A 21,250-nucleotide genomic window follows, 5' to 3' on the forward strand; every position below is an offset into this window, starting at 1 on the left:
GTGTATTATTTTTTACATGTACTCGTAAATGCATATCATAGGCTCTACAAATACTACGGAAATGTATTATTTTTTATCATCTTACCCACATGATCTTCCGGCCTAATATTGTATTATTATATCGACCTTATCTACTATCTAAATCAGCTTCTATGAGTACACGAGAGAATATTAGAGCATAATGTTTATATTCACCTTTCCTTCATCACTCCGCTTGGTCTCAGAAGTATACACTTTTACGTTTTAGGAGCTAGCGTTGACATCTATCATAAGCGCACAGACTTTTCTTGGCCGTTCCAATTGACACAAGGCGTTCAAAATGCGGTCCCGATTTGTTCTATGCTGAATCATTATCCCCCTATTGGATCCTGTACATGTTGGAAGCCACGATCTTGCCGGCAGAGATCCCGAGTGTGTAGATATTAAGTGTATGTATTACTTGCTTAATTGGCTTGGTTAAGTCCCCTCTTCATTTTTATTTACATTTAAAATGCCATATAGCCATTCAAGGTGATGATAGATGAGCGAGAAAGCAATCGGTAACACACTCGCATTCGTCAAGCGGTTCGGGGATCGACCACCAACCGATTCTCATCCTGTGCATTCTTGAGCAACTTAACCTGCCCCTCAGCATCTCCTCCACGAACTTTTGAACCTCATCTTTGAATTTAGAATTAAACATTTTGTCATTCCCACCATGTTTAAAACTCTCGCTATTTTATTTGTAAACTCATCATTGGTTTTCTCTTTCCTCTTAACCGAGATATCTCACGAGATTCCTCTCAACGAAGATTCTATTCTCCCTAGACCAGGTCTTAAATTGCTACATTTCATTTATTTATTAACTGCTAATTCCGCTTTCGCTGATGAATTTCATTGTCTAATTTCCGTATTCCTACTACTTAAAAAAATACTACCCAAATAATGCGAACTCTATTTTACTTTCCAAGATTCATTATTTTCCGCTTTATTTGCGCATTTACCTCTCTATTTCTGAATGATTCCCTTATTTACGTTTTCTTATGATTTATCTCAATCCCATATTTCAAGCGCTTATCCTGTAATTTTCTCATAAATTGCTCCAATTCCTTGGCTGTCTAACTAAGGCTTTATCATCCTCTAATCTCACCGTTTTAATCAGTTCCCTCACCCTCGCTAATCTCAAACTTAAACCCCACTCGGATCGGCATTTCCATTCCTTTCCATATCGCTACCCACCAACATTCCAAAACCGTTTTTTTCAGACTTAATCATGCAAATAGTTCATAAAGCGTGCCATTTAAATAATGTCTCACAAACTTCTTAATTACACCTTCACAAGGTCTTCTGCAATCATCTTCATTCCTATATAATTAGTGCTCAACTCAGTAGCAGTCTGAGAGAAAATGCGACAGCGTCTACGCAAACAAAAAATGGTGTTTTGATTCTGCAAATAATGCAAAGAGTAAAATGATGTGCCTCTCAGAGTCATATACGTCTTCAATTCAACGTCGGTTCAAGCACAAACATCATATAATTTGAAAATGGCAAATATTAATTAGTCTCGTAATAAAAGTACATAACTATTAATTTTTAAAGGGCAAATAAATTTTATAACACAAATAAATACTCTACATCTAGTATAATTTACTAAACCAATACTGGCCAAAATTTCATGACAATTTTATTCAAAATAAACTCTAAATAGACCACACATTACTTTGACAGACTTCAGCATTATTGATCTCATCTGTAAAGCATAAGCATCTGACTCAAAATTTGCTTTTAGCTACACTATCGGCGTTAGATATCAACTTAATTTGTAGAATTTTAAATAATATTAAGTTGGTATTATGTAGCTTTGAAACGTTTAGTCATTAAGTTCGGGAGTGCCGAGAACATTTATTAGTAATATAAAAAATCGAACATTATTATCAATGACTTAAATCAGTTGAGATCGATAATTTGTGGAAGCCCACTGTAAAACAGAAGTAAGCGTCATTTAACTTAGTTTCCACAGGTTAGAATGTTTACTATTAACTAGTTACGCTACACTGTAGCAACATCTAGACGCGAAACCAGCTCTCAGTAAAAACGTAATCCGTGAAAACGGTAATTAAATTGGTTCTTCCTTTGGCTATAGTTTAAAGCATGATGCATTCATATTTTTTAAACTCTTTTTGGGCTGACTGTGAGGAAAATAGTGAAACCCGTCGTAATGATGAGTAAGATGGAGTATTGTTGCATGTCAACTAAACAATTGAATTTGCGCGTGAATTTCGTTGACTTTAAAAACAATTAAATCTGTCAATGTCCCTTCATTCGGTGAAAGTCACTCTTTTCTCAGAATTTTACGCGCATTTTAACGACTTAGGTGGCTAAGATATTTTTTGTGACAAACCACCCAAATTTAAATGACAATAGGACGCCGAATATCTTTACCGACTCATATATCCCACAGCGATGCGCCGAAAACTTAAGTTAGGTCTAAAGTAGGATTTGACAGCAATTAGGTTAGTGCATTTCTGGCCTTCTAATCGCCAATTCTGGGAAATATAAAAGACTTAACTTACGAGAGTATCTTATCGCGTATCTTTCAAGAGTGATTTCTTCATTTATGGGTCTTACACACGGATCTGCCATATGTTCAATCCAAGAATGATATAAATTGTAAAATATCGTTCTTTGATTAAACGTATGGCAAAACCGTGTCCGAGTTCGTTTTTGCCTAAAATCGCAATGAAGTATCATCATTCAGTAGCTGTAGGGCTTCCAAAAATTCGCATGCAACCATTCATGTGAAAATTTGGTTAGTTTAATTTTTTCCTTAGCGATTCAAGAGGCTCAAAATTAAGCAATCTAAATGTTTTATTAACTTGATTACCTGAAAATTATTTTTCAGAGTTAGTATTGTCAGGAACAAAGTTTCCATTACATGAATCCCACCTCGATGGAAGGTCGTCTCTATGGTTTCCCCTAGGAGACGCGAGCCCGCCCAGCTTGCACTGCTGCTGGGGCAGGCGATGCAACCGAAGAGGTGGAGACTAATGCCACCTGTTGGACTGACCACCGCGAATTATCGGATCTCCTCTGGAGAATCCCAGAGCGACATTCCAATAAAATTCCTCCGGCCTTCCAATTCGATTCCAATCGGATGGCCCAACCTTCCCACTTCATTCATCATATGATATGCAGGTTGAAATATTTGACTGCAAATTATATTTGTAGACAAAGAAAACAATGAAAATGATATTGTAAATTTTAAGTCATTTCAATGGTGCAATATTACGTTGACCCTAGTTATTTGGGACGATAACTATTTGAATGAGATTTATAATGTGGTATGGGATAATAAAACCCATACTTAATCATATAATTTATTTATTCTTAGCCCTAAATCGGCAGTTGTAGGCCTTTGCATCGGACTATCAACAGTGATTACAATGGAGACGATTACAAACACTCAAGCCCAAGGTGGAGGAAACCCACCCAGGTGGGAATCGAACCCGCGACCCTTGGATTGGCAGACGAGGACGTTACCCCACCAACACCGAGGCCCGCAAATTGACTTGCGTCTTTTCTAAAATAATTAATGCAATTATTAAATGGCAAGGGATCCATTTTATCGTTAACAGATTCACCAATTGTGTCGTAACGCTGTAATTATTAAACTATTCAAAATACATGCTTATTATATGACATATATATTTATAACGGTGTATTTATGGCTGACGGAGATTTTGTTACGTCACAAAAGCAGTAGCCCCATTGTCCACTGACACCATAGACCGTAAAAGGAAGCGTGCAATTAATCTAAGAAGCCAAAACCTCAAATTCATTAAAGCTACACGGAACGTAAAAACTTTCCTAGTGCAGTCTTCTAGGCACATAAAGTTAGCGGATACTATTGCGAAATAAATACATTGAAACTTCGTCCAATTATTAAACAATGTTGAAAACATTTCCGCCAATTAGCTATCAGGGATATTATTTGCTTTCGACTTCAGATCTTGTTAGAAAGATTTTGTTATGGGAACTTCGCTGAATGGGAAGGCAAAATATATCCTGAAAGATACGCAACACGCATATTCTCACTCGTATTGCGGGTGGACGATGTTGCGTTCTTCCATCCTGGGGGAAATAAATAGGTCTGTCCAGAAAGTAACTACCGTTATGTTATTAAAAATACACTGGAATAGATCCAAAAAAATATTATTTTCATCTCAAACCTACATACCTCCATTATTTTAATTTAAATTTTTCAAACATATTTAAAAATTCTTCATATCTATAAACTAGCTTTCAAATTCCTTCAGCATAAATTCCGCCGCCTGTCGCCTGTAATCGCAGCCAACCAATGACAGTATATTGAATTTCTTCGTCGGGAAGAGCACGAAGCTTATTGTAACGTACCTTTTTAGTTGTAATTGAATGTAACCGAGTCGTAGAAATAAGTGAAAAACTTTCTCAAGATTTCAAATGTAAAACGCCGGTTTTCACGACATTTGACGTCAATCTTAAGGTGCTGTTAATTGTTCACGAAAGACGGGCGGCCATTTCTGTCAGCACCATGGACATTCGTGACCTATCTCAAACGAACAAAAGCACTAAGGCATTGCTCTTGTCACTCATCACATTTGGTCCGTACAGAGCACAAGATTTCCCGATGAATGTCAGCAGCTTTGAAGTTCATTTAACAGCAAAACCCTTATTACTGAACGGACTTAACATTTCGTCAGATTTTTAATTGTATTGTTTATTTTGACTCACTATTGATAGAAAACGTAATGTGGGGTGACCTTCGAGCCACTGCTGCTCTAGGCCTATTGACCTACTGTGCGCGTCAATACAGCGGCCATTCGTCTCCCTCCATCACTTCTCACGCTACACGAAAACGGAGATCCCTTTCTGGACAGCCCTCTAATACCCAGCCATTTGCTGGTGCAAAATGACACTTTTGTTAGCTTAGTCTTAAAAGGCACCACGGTCGTTACACATCACGTTAAATTGTTACACATTCTTGCAGCCTCCCTCAATCACGTCCAAAATGCCTTTACACTCCCCCTACCACTTCTCCCTTCTGTCAACAGTCTGGACTTATTTTCTGGAGAGCCCTCGTAACATTCAATAACCTAGGTTAATGTGTAACAATTTCCGGAAGAAGCTATTAAAAAGGTTTACAAAACTATCCCCCTATCTTGGCCCAACAATTTCTTATAACATAATAAAATAAAGGTTTTGCCAAATTCAATATGACATAGTTTTAGTACAATTACTCGAATGGCAAATAGTATATTAGCCTTTTCAGTATACAAAAAAACTTAGCTCTATGAAATACGATTTCTGGCCTATGAGAAGCAACCGTAAGTTATTAGTTAAGATATTTAATTGTGAAAACATGTACTATGGTATATTTTGTGTAAACATCCCTCCAGAAATATTCTGCCCTTAAATTTTTCCTTACGGTGAACACATTGTCAGTCGAGCCCAATGCAATCAATGCCATTTATTTCCTGTTCCCCAATGTGAATAATTACATTATTGGAAAACGTATTTCTCATCAGAAGCAGACGAGGCAAGCTGAACTTTCAGCTTGCAACGGCTGCCGTTGACTCAAGTCAAAGCATTTAAATTTGTACAACATATATATTAAGCGTGTATGTATGTATATATATATATATATATATATATATATATAAAACACAGATGTAGATTTTTAGTATATAGAGACACAAAGAAAGGACACTCACAATTTGTTATTTTACGTTTCGACAGCACGGCTGTCGTCTTCAGAATGGCGTTCTCGGGGAAGAGCGGAGAGGATGTGCGGGGGAGAGGTGGGGGAAGGAGAGGTAAAGGGACCAATAGGAAATGAACAAGGGGGTGGGGGGGATATGTAGGCAGCCAATTGATGCATTCAGTGGGCTTGGTTCAGCCCGGGCGGTTTGAATGATTGGGCCACCCAGATATGCGCCATCTCGCGGGTTCTCACTTCTATTATACTCGCAGATTTGGGAAGGATTTCAATAACCGAAACAGAGAAGCAGTCGTCAAAAGATTGGTTGTGGGAAGCGGTGTGAGTAGGGATGGGGTAATTAAGAAAGGTGGGAGATTTGGTGGAATATCGGTGGTTATTCATGCGGAGGGAAAGTGCGGTCGTGCATTCGCCCACGTAGAAGGCAGGGCAGAAGTTACAGGAGAGGCGATATATAATATTTTTTGAGGTACAGGTGGCGAGTGGTTGGGAGTTGGTACTGAGTGAGGGGGAGGGTCTTAAAAGATGACAGCATTTGCAGCGTGGGCGGTTGCATGGTGCGGATAGGGGCGGGGGAGAGACGGGGGTGCTTGAATCCAACTTCAGCGTTCCATTTCGAAGATATTTTATATATATATATATATACATATACATATATATATATACATATATATATATATATATATATATATATATATATATATATGTATATATATATATGTATGTATATATATATATATATACATATACATTAATATTTTCCGATTGTACGGAAAAACTCACACGAGTGGCACAGTAATGGGGCGGCACAATAGAACACAAATAGAATAGCAACATTTAAAAGGACACTCACACGGTAAATTGTTCGAGCTTTCGGCCCTCTCAGAGGACTTCTTCAAGTGAGACTATTGCTATTTTCTTTGTGTTCTATTGTGCCGTCCTATTATATATATATATATATATATATATATATATATATATATATATATATATATAGTATATATATATATATATGTTTATACATATATGTATATATATACATATATACATACATACATTCAAATACGAAAGCCCGCCATATGGTGAATAAATATTGACTTAGGACACAGTGCATTTTATTAATGAAAAATTATTTTTTTCTTCTTCATGTGCTATCGTTTTTTTGCGATTTCGTCCTAAAAAAGCACCAAAAACTCAATGTGGAAGTCACTATTGATAGATTAATTATACCTTGCGCATCCCAAAATATATCTGGTTCAATAGGTCCCATATCTTATTCAATGATGAGTTTTATCTCTTTAAGTTCAAATAACGGTGATGGGATATACGTAGTAGTATTAGGAAGACTATAAGGCATTCTGTACTGCTATTGTCTTAATCCGTCTCTCTCCTCTCTCGCGTGTTTGTCTTGGTGTAGGTGATGGAGAAGAGGCCACCAAAGATCCTGGGGCCGATGGACGAGGACCTCAACCCTGAGGATGAGGAGGAGAACGACTTCTCTCACTGCTCGCCGGACGAACTGAGCGACGCCCTCGAGGGCTGCATTCTCACGGACCTTCTACCACTCAGCACCAACGGCGAGATCACCGTCTCCGGAATCGTGAGTAGTGACACGCGTTTACTTACATTCAGCCACCCGGCATCCATCCATCGAAAGATTTGCTGGCCCGAACCATGACCTTAGGGCCCAAACGAGGAATAAGTGGAGTGGGACTGCACTTCCAGAGGCCTTGAAGCGCCACCATGGGTTTCAGTCGGAGTGTTTCGATCACGGTTTCCATCACGGCCGGCTTTTGGATTGCAATTGAAGGCTAAATAGTTAATAAACTTCCGGTTGCTAAAGATTTTTTAAATAAATCGGTATCAAATCGTAGCTGAAAATCAAAACAAAGCTTTTAACGACCCTTTTTTAGGATTCATTGAAGTATAGTTATGTACCCTAACCGTTCAAAAGCGAGTAATATTATTTACAATTTTAATTAAATTTAAAATAATTTCCAAGTTCTACAGGTAAACAATCATTTTTTAAGCCTCATGATTTATTTTTAATAATTCAGAACCTCAACATACGATAGTGTTAAAACGAAATCATGAGTAAAATTGGTGCTAAGGAATAATTTTGTATTAAAATGGAAAAAAGACCTCATCTCAATAGCCTATCTAATTGATAGTTAATATATCGTCTTCTTCCTGAATTCCTTAAGAATTAGAAACAAAAAAATTCGCCATTAAAGATTTAACTTCTAGTTTCTTTATATATATATATATATATATATATATATATATATATATATATATATACAGGTATATATATATATATATATATATATATATATATACAGGTATATATATATATATTTATATATATTTATGTATACATATATATATATATATATATATATATATATATATATATATAGATGTTTCCGTCGACGTAACAAGGAAGTGTTGAATAATAGTTACCTATTGACCACTTCTATGATAAGATGGTCAAAATAGCAGGGACCTTTGGAAAAGATTTGCGTTTATCAAAACAGCATCCTCGAGAATGAGGAAATGAATGACCGGGCGCTGAGTAAAAGCCTCGTGAAAAATTTATATGGACAATGGCTTAATGCAACGGAGAAACATGCACATTGAATCAAAACGATAAGTAAGAAATACTTCGGAGCTGGATATACCATATGATCAATTGGGAAAAGATGAGCAGGACCGGTTGGAATCCTTCGAGATGTGGTACTGAAGGGGAACTCTGAGGAATAAATGGACGAATCTAGTGCGGCACGAGGAAGTGGACAGAAAAAAGATGAAAAGATAAGTTCCACAGAGAACACTGCAAGGAAGGTAAAAACCAGATACATTTGGCAGAATATGAGGCAAAACAGATTTGAGATCCAGAGTGGAATGTTTTTACGGAAATGGAAAAGAGTGGATATTTTCGAAAAGCAAGGGAAAGAGGAGGGATTGAGGAGATATTAGGAAGTATAGAAACAGTATCAGAATTAGGATGGGATGACCATAAGTATCTTTGCATTTTCGACTGAAAATGTAATTCATATTTAGTATCCCTAATCTTGTCTGCGATGAAACATTAAATCAAAAGTTTATTATTGTGATATCTAAGAAGCTCGTTGCTTTCTAACTGATTGTAACTGTAAGATATTATTCATGTCATCCCACCATATTATTCACTCACATTATCTCTCAAATGAAATAGTCACAAAGCGAACATCCTGAGGACTTGGAACAAGATTTCACTAGGGGTAATTTTTGTGAGGCGAAGTGGGATAAGCGTCGTCAGAGGATGTGAGGAGGCGGCAGGGCTTTCCCTCCAGCTTTTTTCCTCACGCATCCCTTTATTAAAAACAGAGTGAAGGAGAGAGAAAGTAGGGCTGTGAATTCGTTTGTTGCTTCACTTCCCTTTTTCTCATCTCCCGGGCATTTTTCGTGGGGAGGAGAGGCTGTATGTGGGGAGATGATGTAGGCCGGGGCATGGATGCTAGAGCTCGGCTTAAAGCTTCCACCGCCCCTGGGGCTCTCAGCCCGCGCAGGGGGAGGGGGGTCGGAGGGGTCGACTCGGAGATGGGCGAACGCGTGTGGATGTGAAGGGAGCGGAAGCAGCGTCGTTGGGGGCGGATGCATGGGACCGCCGTGGTTTCTAGGAACCCGCCTCCGTTAGAAGCAACGTGACGCACCAAGACTAGAGGGGTGCGGAATGTTTGAGATATCGTTTTGGAGACTAGAAACTGCACACGTGATGAAGTATTGTCCTTAATAAGGGCATGAAAGTATAGTTTCATATTAGAATACAACACCTGTTTTTGTAAAACAGGTTGGAGTGTGATTCCCTTTCATGAAATAAGTTTGTGTAATGATTGACGGAATATAGAAATGAAGTAAAGTGGCTCTTACATTCTATATTCCTACTGTATTTCTCTTATTAACCCAATTTTATTTAAAGCTCCTGCATTTACTTATGATCTTCGTTTGACTTAACCGAAGAAAAATCGCGTCTGGCCTAAAGAAGTTTATCAACAAAACTTTTTTATGGCTTTAGGCTTTGTACCGATAAACGATATATTTCAATTACATGTTCTTTCTTAATAGTTATCGTGAGTCATGAGAGCACGTTCAGTCATTTATTATTTTGAATGGTTGAATGATAATGTTTCAGGAGACTGCGTGCAAAAATAAAGTTGACTTACCTAAAAAATCTTTTAACTTGAGCAAATGAACTTGTATTTACAAATGAATTCCTAAAATGGTCTTCGCACCGGCCATTCATTATTTTTTCTTATTATTTATGTCCCTCCTCTCTCTCTCTGCTTGATTGGCAATTCCAATTTTGAATGATAAATGAGGCAAAATAAAACCTACATGTTCTGAGATTTCTCTCCAAAACTCATCCCCAATTTTCCTAATTTTCAACGAACTATTTGTCGCTTTCATCGAAGAAATCGAGAGGACAAAACAATTCACATGACACTTCACTATATTGCCCTTCGGCCATCCGGCTAGAGGTGTTTTCTACCGAAAAATTGGCGGTAAAATTTAATCCCGCTATATTTCGGCTACTTACATAAAAAAAATTAAAAATTCATTAATATAATAAAATGAAACGTTGGGACCACGAAAAACCACGTTTTCCGTTGGAAAAAGAAAACTTTGAGTATTAAATTAATTTTTCTAAGGAATAATCCTACGTTATTGATGAACATAAAAACTTACCAGTTAAAATATCTTACACATCCAATGAAATATTTATGGATAAGTGGTGTATCGATGGTAGGCACCCCTGATAGAAACAACTTTTATTATCAATGATAATGGATGGCCAAGTTACACGAACGTATCAACTAAATATTAGAGTTAATAAAAAGGAGCGGCATTAATAAACTGCGCAGTTTCCCAAGTGCTGTTCATATAGTATTGATGTGACGAGGAAATGAATGGTGTCATCTCTTCTCGCTGGTTAATTTCGTTCTTAATTTCTCATCAGTTTCCTTATTCATAATGAAATCTGGAAAATTAATGGAGAACCGTGCTTACAATTACTTGTATAATTAGGTGTAGAATATGATTCCTTTCATCCAAAGTAGTGACTTAATTTTAGTATCCTCTGCAGTTTATATGGAGCAATCAATTTGTAAATAAGTTAGCATCCGGTTGATACGTGAATTACTAAGAAAAGTGAAGCAAATTTTCCTAATTTTAGGTTCTTGAAACTCCACCTCACTGATCCATTTTTGAAACTATTTTATAGTGAATAAAAATATCATCTGCACTTCAGGAGTTGAAATTTTTTTATAGAATTTTATTCATACAAATTATGATAGTACCAATTTTTAAGTTTAAACTCGAAAAATCGACTTAACAGTAATGGTATCCTTAGCAGTACGACAGATTCTCTGGCTTTGTCGTAATTATAATTAGTTCCGTTTTTCTAATGTAAATGGTTGAGATTCAATCCCAAGTTATTTTTGTAAGCAAATTTTGAAGTATAATGATCAATATATTTGAATCACACGCACCAAAGCGTGGAAAACATGGTCTTAACGTGCCTGTTAATCGATCCCCAAAAACGTGAACCGCACGCCGTCTATGTCTTCTTCCCGGGACAGTACAGGTGGGTAAATCGTAGGAATGCATTGAAAAATTAAGTGAAACAAAGAAGCTTTGTTGAATGAAGAAAAAATTTCAAAACCCGAGGCTGAATCGAGGAAAGTCACGTGATTTCGTCTTGAGCGTAGACGCGCTGCGGGACCGCAGAGAGAAACACAAGCCGGGAGATGACGACCCTGAGGTTGAGGCGGGAATGCGTTTGCCTCCCCCTTCGGTCTGGACAAAGGGGAATGGAGCGGCGCTAATTCCATTTCGTGAAAGAGACCCTTCCGCCCAAAAAGGGGCTCATATTCGGGTGCTGGGGGGTGGACTAGAGAGCAAGTGCTGGTAACTCGGTGTATGGAGTTGGTGGCAAAATTAGAATGAAGGGGTTTGGGTGGCAAAAGGAGGAGGGAACGCGTTTCTCCGTCTCTAAGCTGGAATGCTGTTCTAAGGAAAATATGAAAATATTGACCGAAGAGAAAACTGGGGGAAAAAATTCAACAAAGGGAAAACTCACGAGGAATTGAGAATGCGAGGTCTAAATAATTTTTAGAAGCACATTCGTAAATGTCTAAAACAAAAATTTCTATCGAGGGAAATTAAATATTTACAAAATATCACTGAATAAATAAGCTTCTTTTTCACCCCAAAAACTTTCTCATTATACTACGATCGGTTTCGAAGCATTGGTGACATCATCAGGTTTCTTGATATCATATCGTACTTGATGATATCACCAATGCGTCGAAACCGGTAGCATTATAATAAAGTTTTTGTATGAAAATAATGCCAAGTTCACCTGTTCAGTGATCATGAATCTTCACTAGGTAGAGCCTCAAACCACCAAATTCAGTTACAAAATATGTTGGTCTAGCAGAAACCAATATGTCCCGTTTCAAAAGCTGTCTTTAAAATTTGCCCTTGTTCATCCATTGCATTTTTTCATCTTTCGTGTAATCAATTTCTTCAGCCCCAGCGGTCAAAATTAGCTATGCAATAATTACCATTAATTCAAATACTTAGCTACGTCTTAATTGATCCTAAACTTATTCGCCTTGTCCCTTGGTAAATAATTCACCCACGTCGATATTGTTTTCATTCGTTGGTACACATCTGTTTTGCCCAAATGTTATGGTTAAAGGTTAAAAAGTTGACGTTTTTAAATGTGAAGGTAAAGTGAAGGGACGAGGTTAAAGCCAACTTTCAAACACTAGGGTGTTTACCTTTTCTGAAAAATTAAATGAAACTGCGAGAGATGTCGTGTAAATAACTTTTAACCGAGTTATCCAGTAATGGGCATTGCAATAAAACAATTTCAAATTGTAACATCCCTGGAAGAGATTGGTGCAAAGAAAACAAAATATTGCTCTTTTAACTCTTGGGATGTTGAAGGCAACACTTTGGCAATCGGAGCCAATTGGTAGTATATACATTTTCTGCCACTAAAATATATTTTATCATTCTCAATCCTATCACCAAATACTCATGGTTCCATTAACTATCTACCTTTCAGAGTAGGCTCCAGCCATATATATTTTACATTCCAAGCAAACCGGAATAATTTATTGTTTCCTCTGTATCTAAATAACTTGAATGAGTACTAACCTCAGTAGTATTTTAATTGACTTAGATTTACGATAAGCATATTGCTTTATTTGTAGTGAGCTGCCAACAAGAAATGAGATGCCCCCTAGAATGATATTCGCAAGTGTGGGTGTTGGGTGCGACAGAAGAAACCGAAGAATTTCGCTAGAGGAAGGATGATGAAAATTTCTCCTTAATTCATGGACCCTTTATCCGAAAATAATGTCAGTGGATGAGAAGGGAGAATGAGAAGTCAGGGATGGGGGAAGGGCACGTGGTTGTGAGATGAAGCCTGAGGGATTTAAGGGGTGTGGGAAAATTCAGAGGGGAGAGACGATGGTGCAATATTCATTTGAGGCGAGACTGCATTTCTCGACGAGTGAGCCATGTTGGTGAGGGAAATGAGAACGAGTTAGCAGAGAAGGGTGAAATTTTATAAGCCAACGACCCCGAATATTCTCCGATGGTACATGTATCGGAATAATCTGCGATCAATCGACAATTATCGATATAAATAACTTCGATTTTTCCCGGATAGCCGATATTATTTTCTGATTCTAAATGTATGCAAAGAATTTTCGTTCCACATAGTGTATAATAGAAATGAATAATTTTCATAGAAACAATGATGAGCATAAAATCGATTATTTTATATAACTTAGAAATATAATGCCCAAAGTCTGCATCACAGCTGAGCAGAATGTTCTAATTACTACTCAAAACTAAACTCTAATAGATACATTTCAAGATGAATAACACAAACGCATGACCAACAACTAAATAGGCCCATATTTGTACCCAATGGCAAATGAGGTACATACACCAAATGAGGTATTTTATTCGCATGTAATATTTATTATAGACATAATTTTTCGATTATTCTTCCTATTGGAATGTCATAAACTAAATTCAGTCACTAAATGATACACATCAGTACCAAATACTAATTACGATTTAGAATCAATGCAGCGTGCTCTAGCTCAGAAAACCCTCGGGATATGTACCTGTGATATTATCTCCGAATCAGCCAGGACAGTGGTTTTCAAAAGTCTTTCAAATGGCTTTTAGTTTTTTTCCGATATCTTTTTTCACATATAATACTCTGTTATGTCAGCGAAAGAACATAGTAAACAAGAGGTCGCCAGCATGCGGCGGTCATATTCGCCATTTCTCAACGTTTGGGTGACCTAGAAAGTGGACGTTTTTCATCCGTGCCGAGGCATGAAACCTTTCGTCGGGAACTAGAGTGGACCGTGCTGGAGCTCGGATCAAGTAAGTTTCGGAACGGCGTTCACATTTGTATTTCTTAAGCAAAGGAACTTTATTTTCTTGTCATAAAACAACGGGTGGGGACTAATTGCTTAGATTTTCTTGCAATTAACAGTTGTTTACTCGCGTTCATGCTCAAGACCAGTCGACCTCTCACTTCCTACAATTTAAACGAAGAAAAAGAGAAGCTTCAGGCGTCATATGGTGGAATATCACAATTAATTAAACCAAGAAACTAGAACTGAGACTGCAATTAAAGAGGCTTTTTTGTAACGGGGTTGTTTATGTGGTTAAGAATGGTCCTTTAACTAGAAGTAGAACACGTACTTACAAATGGGCGGTGAATAAATGAAATAAGCCCAACAAATGAACTACAAAGCATCATCGTCTCATAAGACTAATTCCTGATACACATCAAAGTCCCACCTGACGGTGGACTATCCAATCTTGTTAAGTTTTAATAAATTTATTTCATTTTACTGATAAGAAAAAAGAGAGCTAACAGAAAAATGACACAAGCGGAAGTTTAATTATTATTATCAATGAACAACGCATTATGAAACACGTCCTATTCATCAATAAATAATTTTCAATATGTATGGGTGTGTGTATATATATATATATATATATATATATATATATATATATATATATATATATATATATATATATCTAGGTAATTCGCCGTTTGCGGTAGGTTTTTGGATGGACAAAACTACCAAATAAATATTTTGTGACTCCTAACAAAACACAAAATCCATCATCCTACTCTATATCAGGTCCCTCTTCATCTGTGAGTACTTCCTTCCTCCCTTCATCCCGTCCAACATCCCTATCCTGTTCCTTCCCTTTCCTCGTTTGTCCAACATTCTCCCCTCTATCAACGTCTTCAACATCCCACTGCTGGTCAATATCCCCTTCAGCCACTTTACCTGCCCCCGTAGGATTTCTCCCAACAAACCCCTTTCTTCGCCCACCATACCAAGTACTTCCTCGTTTGTTTTTTCTCTGTCCATTTCACCTTCTCTATTCTTCTCCACACCCACATTTCAAAAGCCTCCAGTCTACGTCTATCTCCCTGCTTCAATGACCACATTTCCGCGCCGTACCTACCTACGCTCTATATCAATGTTTTCACGAGTCTTTTCTTAATATCCTTGCTCAACGTCCCTGTCATCCACTCCCTCCTTGTGAAAGCTTCTTTGCCCAGCGCAATTCTTCCCCTTGCGCCCCTGCTACTTTGACCGTGTTGGTCCAAAACACTACCGAGATACGTAAACTGTTCTATCTGCTCTTGTTTTTACCCTCCTATTTTAATGTTAAGCTTGGCCTTTTTCTTTCTAGAAAATCGCATAACCATTGTTTTTTAATGTTGACTCTCATCCAATACCTGTCGCACTGATTTTCCAATTCACTCAGCAATGCTTCTAACCTTTTGGCCGACTGGCAAACTAAATATTGGTCATCAGCGAACCTAAATGATTTTACGAATTCCCCGCCCACTTTCATTCCTACCTCCAGTTCTTCCCATGCCTCTTTGATCATTTCCTCTGCATACAGGTTGAACAGCAGCGGTGATTATGGACAACCCTGCCTTACACCTCTTCCTAACACTGACCATCCGAACTCCCCGTTTCCCACTCGCACCTGAAAAGTCTGAGACGTACAGGTTGTGGATTAGCCTCCTTTCCATCCAATCTCTTACTATTTTCTTCAATGTACTCATTAGTTTTTCCCACTTCACTCTATCATACGCCTTTTTCGTCATCTACGAAACAATATACATAGATATATATATATAGTATATATATATATATATATATATATACTTATATGTATATATATATATATATTTATATTTATATGTATATATATATATATACTCATATATACAGAAACATATATAAGGAAAAGGGATAGGAACACGTATAAAGGACGAACACAATAGAGGTGGGGAAGGCGGAATCGAACGGATCACAAGAGTAAAAATATCTCCTCAACCGGGACTCGAACACCGGATCTTTCCACTTGCCGGGCGGATGCTCTTAACCACTTGAGCTATCGAGGATATGTAATTTACCCTGAGATCCGTGGGTCTTATATGTCGCCAAGCGCCCCGATTCTTTAGCCAAGAGATGGCGTCAGGGGGCTGTTTCACCCACCAAAGGAGAAATAGACAATACACAGGAGGAAAGGACAGTGGTTAGAATTCATACAACATCATACAGGAAAAGAACAGTGCGTTTCGTGGCACGCATAGCCAGAAGAAAGAGATGAGCCACATTGGCCAAATACACATTCAAACACGAAATCCCGCCAAACGGCGAATAAATACTCATATATACAGAAACATATATAAGGAAAAGGGATAGGAACACGTATAAAGGACGAACACAATAGAGGTGGGGAAGGCAGAATCGAACGGATCACAAGAGTAAAAATATCTCCTCAACCGGGACTCGAACACCGGATCTTTCCCTTTCGATTCCGCCTTCCCCACCTCTATTGTGTTCGTCCTTTATACGTGTTCCTATCCCTTTTCCTTATATATGTTTCTGTATATATGAGTATTTATTCGCCGTTTGGCGGGATTTCGTGTTTGAATGTGTATTTGGCCAATGTGGCTCATCTCTTTCTTCTGGCTATGCGTGCCACGAAACGCACTGTTCTTTTCCTGTATGATGTTGTATGAATTCTAACCACTGGCCTTTCCTCTTGTGTATTGTCTATTTCTCCTTTGGTGGGTGAAACAGCCCCCTGACGCCATCTCTTGGCTAAAGAATCGGGGCGCTTGGCGACATATAAGACCCACGGATCTCAGGGTAAATTACATATCCTCGATAGCTCAAGTGGTTAAGAGCATCCGCCCGGCAAGTGGAAAGATCCGGTGTTCGAGTCCCGGTTGAGGAGATATTTTTACTCTTGTGATCCGTTCGATTCCGCCTTCCCCACCTCTATTGTGTTCGTCCTTTATACGTGTTCCTATCCCTTTTCCTTATATATGTTTCTGTATATATGAGTATTTATTCGCCGTTTGGCAGGATTTCGTGTTTGAATGTATATATATATATATATATACATATATATATATATATATATATATATATATATATATATATATATATATATATATATATATATATATACACGCACACACACTCCTACAGATATACACGTAGGTCTAGGGGAAACGGTGGAAAACATAAAAGACAAAAACAATACTGGTGAGGAATATACACATACTATATATTTATAAAAATTCCTAAGGTAAGCAGCTCTACTATTTTCCAACTCCGTTTCTGGAGATTCTGAGTAAGTACATAGAATGATGTGTTATAGCTTAAAATACGCTGCTTATCTTTACAATGTAAATTCAATACCTAGATGGCCGCCTACCACAATGCTGGTTTTTATTTTTACCTCTTTTGGAAGAGCAAGAAGTGTTTTCATTGCTAAAAATGGACTCGTTTAATTTGCGAGAATATCATGTATTCGTTAGTTTTCTCCTCTTGCGTGGTTTAAAACCCATGAAAAAGTACCGAGAGAAACATACGTTACTCCTGCACGGTGATGGCGTCACGGATGTGTGCAAAAGTGCGCCCGTGGGCGCGACAGTTCAAAGGAAGCCGAGCGTCGTATCGTGACGAAGGCCCCAAAAAGGCTCGGGGCAACGGACCAATCGGGCCGAAGACATGGTTTCGCTTAGTTTTAGTCTTAGTTAGATTTTTAGGCCTGAGTTATATCGCTTATTAAGTTGGCATTCCTGTGGAATCTGCGCAGACTATTCCTCACGAAGACGAGAAATTTCGGAGAGTTTCTTTACGGTGGAAACCCCGAGTCCTGGCCAACAAACCCGTATTTGTGCGGGTAGCCTGTCCCCGAGCGATGTTGAACCGTGATGACGCTATCATTGGTGCTTTCTTTTCATCGATTGGGGTAAAAATGCAATTTTTAATCCTTATACCAAATTGTAGTTTGCGTAACGGAAGCACTCCAACTATCCCCGAACACCGACCACAACCGTCTCCCAAGAAATTTCTAACTAGTGTAAGTGCTGAGGCATGGTAGCTGTATTTTTGGCCATTTAAGGTGTAAATCCTTGTGTTTCACAAGGTTTTACAGCTGCATCCTACGAAAATGTTTTGAGAATTAAATTTCCTCCATTCTAGCAAGAAAAACGACCGAAAAAGAGTGCTCGAGTGCTTTTCCAACAAGACAGTGCTCTTCCTCATCGATCGACCTTAACTCAGGAGTTCCTTCGTAACCACAACTTTTAAGTGGTGTCTCAAAGTCCCGATCGCTCTTCTAGGAGATTTTTGGCTTCACCTCAACGACGAGGAACACACTCCGCGTTGGCACGTTTACCAGGCTCTCTTGCATCAGGTGAAGTAGAGTCAAAGCGTCGGCGTTGTGGAAAATGTATACGTCTAAAGAGGACGTATGAGAAATTTAATACTTCAGGAGTATTTTCAGACTATCTGTGAATTATAAATTCAGGATGTTTGTAAAATAAATAACCCTTTAGAAATTGAATGTGCCTTGTAGACCTGAAATGATCGTCACACCATAATCAATATATTCTTTAACACTAATATATCATTTCCTATACAGCAATGCCTTCAACCCCTTAAGCTACCAGGGTAGATTACAATAGATTTAAGAGGACATTTCATATATTCTTTAGGCAGTGCGACTAAAACCTAATAAAATTATATCTATATAACATAACGGATACTTTAGAAAGCATGATTAAATATAACCATTAGATAGTTCTTTTGATGCACCTACTCGTCAAGATAAATAATGATTTTTTTCTCTCTATTTCGAAATAGTAACGGAATTGCTCAAAATATTTCTAGCTAAATGTGGGAATGGTAAACTGTACACCAATTGATACTCAGATGCTGTCTCAAAGAGCTGCGCTGCTATCACACCAGTGGCCATTATTGGTGCGAGTTCCTTACCCGGCGGCGCAGGCGTTGAATCCCCGGTCCCCGGACGGTAGACTCAGGGAAGCGGCTCGCGCTCTGGGCCCGGAGGTTCCCCATCCGGTCGGAAGAAGTGGTCGTTTCGGAAAATTCGGAATGACTGGAGAGAATAAGAGACCATTTGAATATCTTTTCACTACATTTATTACTAATAATTCGTGGAATTTTACTCCTCTGGCGAAAAATTCGCAATTTATTACCAAAGGGAGAAAATTCCAAGCATCACCCCCAAAAAAGTGACGCACATAAATAAATACTATGATTTTGAAGTATACGATAGTACGAGGGTCATCCGGAAAGTAGTACCCGTTCGTGCCGCATGAAGTGCTGACGACGCGAGTAGCCGCTGGACGAGGTCAGATAGCTTCAGTGGCTTGTCTGCCTTCTCTGAGCCAAGTTGCGTGACGCTAGCATTGCCTGTGTTGTTTCTGTGATTGTTTACAATGTTTAAAAAAATTGAGAACGCCGCCAGTTGTGAAGTGAGGGCAGTGATTAAATTCCTCAATGCAAGAAACGTTCGCCCATGTGATATTCATCGCCAATTAAAGGAGGTGTATGGAGACAATGTAATGGACGAGTCGTCTGTTCGGCGGTGGTGTCGCAACTTCAACATGGGGAGGGGGAACACACACGACGATGAGCGTTCGGAGAGACCGTCTGTCATTACAGACCAACTGGTGAGCTCAGTTGACGAATTCGTGAGGAACGATCGGCGCATCACAATTGATGACATCTGTGAGCATTTTCCCAATGTTTCTCGAACAATTGTTCATGAAATTGTTAAACACCATCTGCATTATGCAAAAATTTGTGCAAGATGGGTCCCTCGCGTATCTCAATGAGCTGGCGGCGAAGGACTATGCAGCAGGAATACAGAAACTTGTCACACGTTATGACAAATGCCTTAATTTGCTTGGAGATTATGTTGAGAAGTAGTTTAAAGTATCCTCTTTCAAATGAAATTTTTTATGTTTGTTAATATTTACTTTTGTGTCTTTATTTCACGAACGGGTACTACTTTCCGGATGACCCTCGTATATTCATCCATTGCAGCAAGTTCTGCCTGTGTTTGCTCACATTCACGAATTACTGGATGCCGTGACAGTATCTTTTAGACGGAGTCATCCGCTAATATGCATTGCAATGCAACAATTTTGGATGATAAAAATCATCCCGGTCAAGGCGAATGATTTTTACACTCTGAAATTGTTCCATTGTGAAGAATATTTATAATGGAAATAATTTTATAAGTTATAACTGTAGTTAAGTTGCTTTCAACAGTCGGTACATTTTATATTAAACAGAAAAGTCAGTTTTTAAAACCTGGATAATTTACAATGCAAACTGAAAAAGATGAACACGGGGAACTCCAATGAATAATCATAACATTTAGTTTTGAGGAAGAAAGCATTCGTCCAGAAAAATTTGAAGAGTCTGAAAAGATGGATGTAGTTACATGTAGTGAGGTGTTGAAATATCTTATTTGAAGGGGGAATGGTTGATTAATCGGTATTAGACGGCTCGACGCCAAACGGTTATTTTAGATGGTACGAAGTATATGAGTAGAAAGTATGATGGCAAGAAAGAGCAATTGGCGTATTTCAAAATGGTGTTTAAATTCTTCGTTATGACTTTAGAACCTGATACATTTCAAGGGATGCCCATTGCTTACGTTTTACTGATGAGCACAGAGTAAAATCTTGGAAACATTATTTTCACCTGTTAAGAAAAAGCATGTTAGTTGGCTTCATTTTGAGGACTCCTTAAAACTCCGTTCCCTTGGCATCTTGTCAGAAAACATTTTCATATTAACTGGGAAGAAACCGCTTAATGAGCCCGTGCTGTGTTTCCGCCTCCCGTTCCCGAGAAAATTTTTCGTCTTAGTCCCCCGCACTCACCTCCTCCACTCCGACTTCCCCTCCACTCCTCCCTCCCTCCCCCCTCCCCCTCCCCCCCAGTCACCCTCGGATTAGAGCGTTGGGATGAAAAAGAGAGAGCGGAATAGGGATTTTCGGGCTTCCTTCCCTTCTGCGGCAACCAAACCACAAGCGCTCAAAACACAAAATCATCC

At 38.5% G+C, this 21,250-nt stretch overlaps 1 protein-coding gene across 1 annotated transcript in view; it reads left to right on the top strand.

The window, feature by feature from the left end:
• GABA-B-R2 (gamma-aminobutyric acid type B receptor subunit 2) overlaps window positions 1–21,250 on the top strand; it is a 480,524-nt gene that overhangs the window by 317,728 nt on the left and 141,546 nt on the right. The window contains exon 5 of the mRNA XM_071593934.1: window positions 7,152–7,334. Coding sequence (XP_071450035.1) covers window positions 7,152–7,334 — 183 coding nt within the window. The remainder of the gene's footprint in view (window positions 1–7,151; window positions 7,335–21,250) is intronic.

The sequence above is a fragment of the Hetaerina americana genome, unplaced genomic scaffold (genome assembly GCF_022747635.1).
Source record: "Hetaerina americana unplaced genomic scaffold, ioHetAmer1.1.p SCAF_6, whole genome shotgun sequence".
NCBI classification, from domain to species: domain Eukaryota; kingdom Metazoa; phylum Arthropoda; class Insecta; order Odonata; family Calopterygidae; genus Hetaerina; species Hetaerina americana.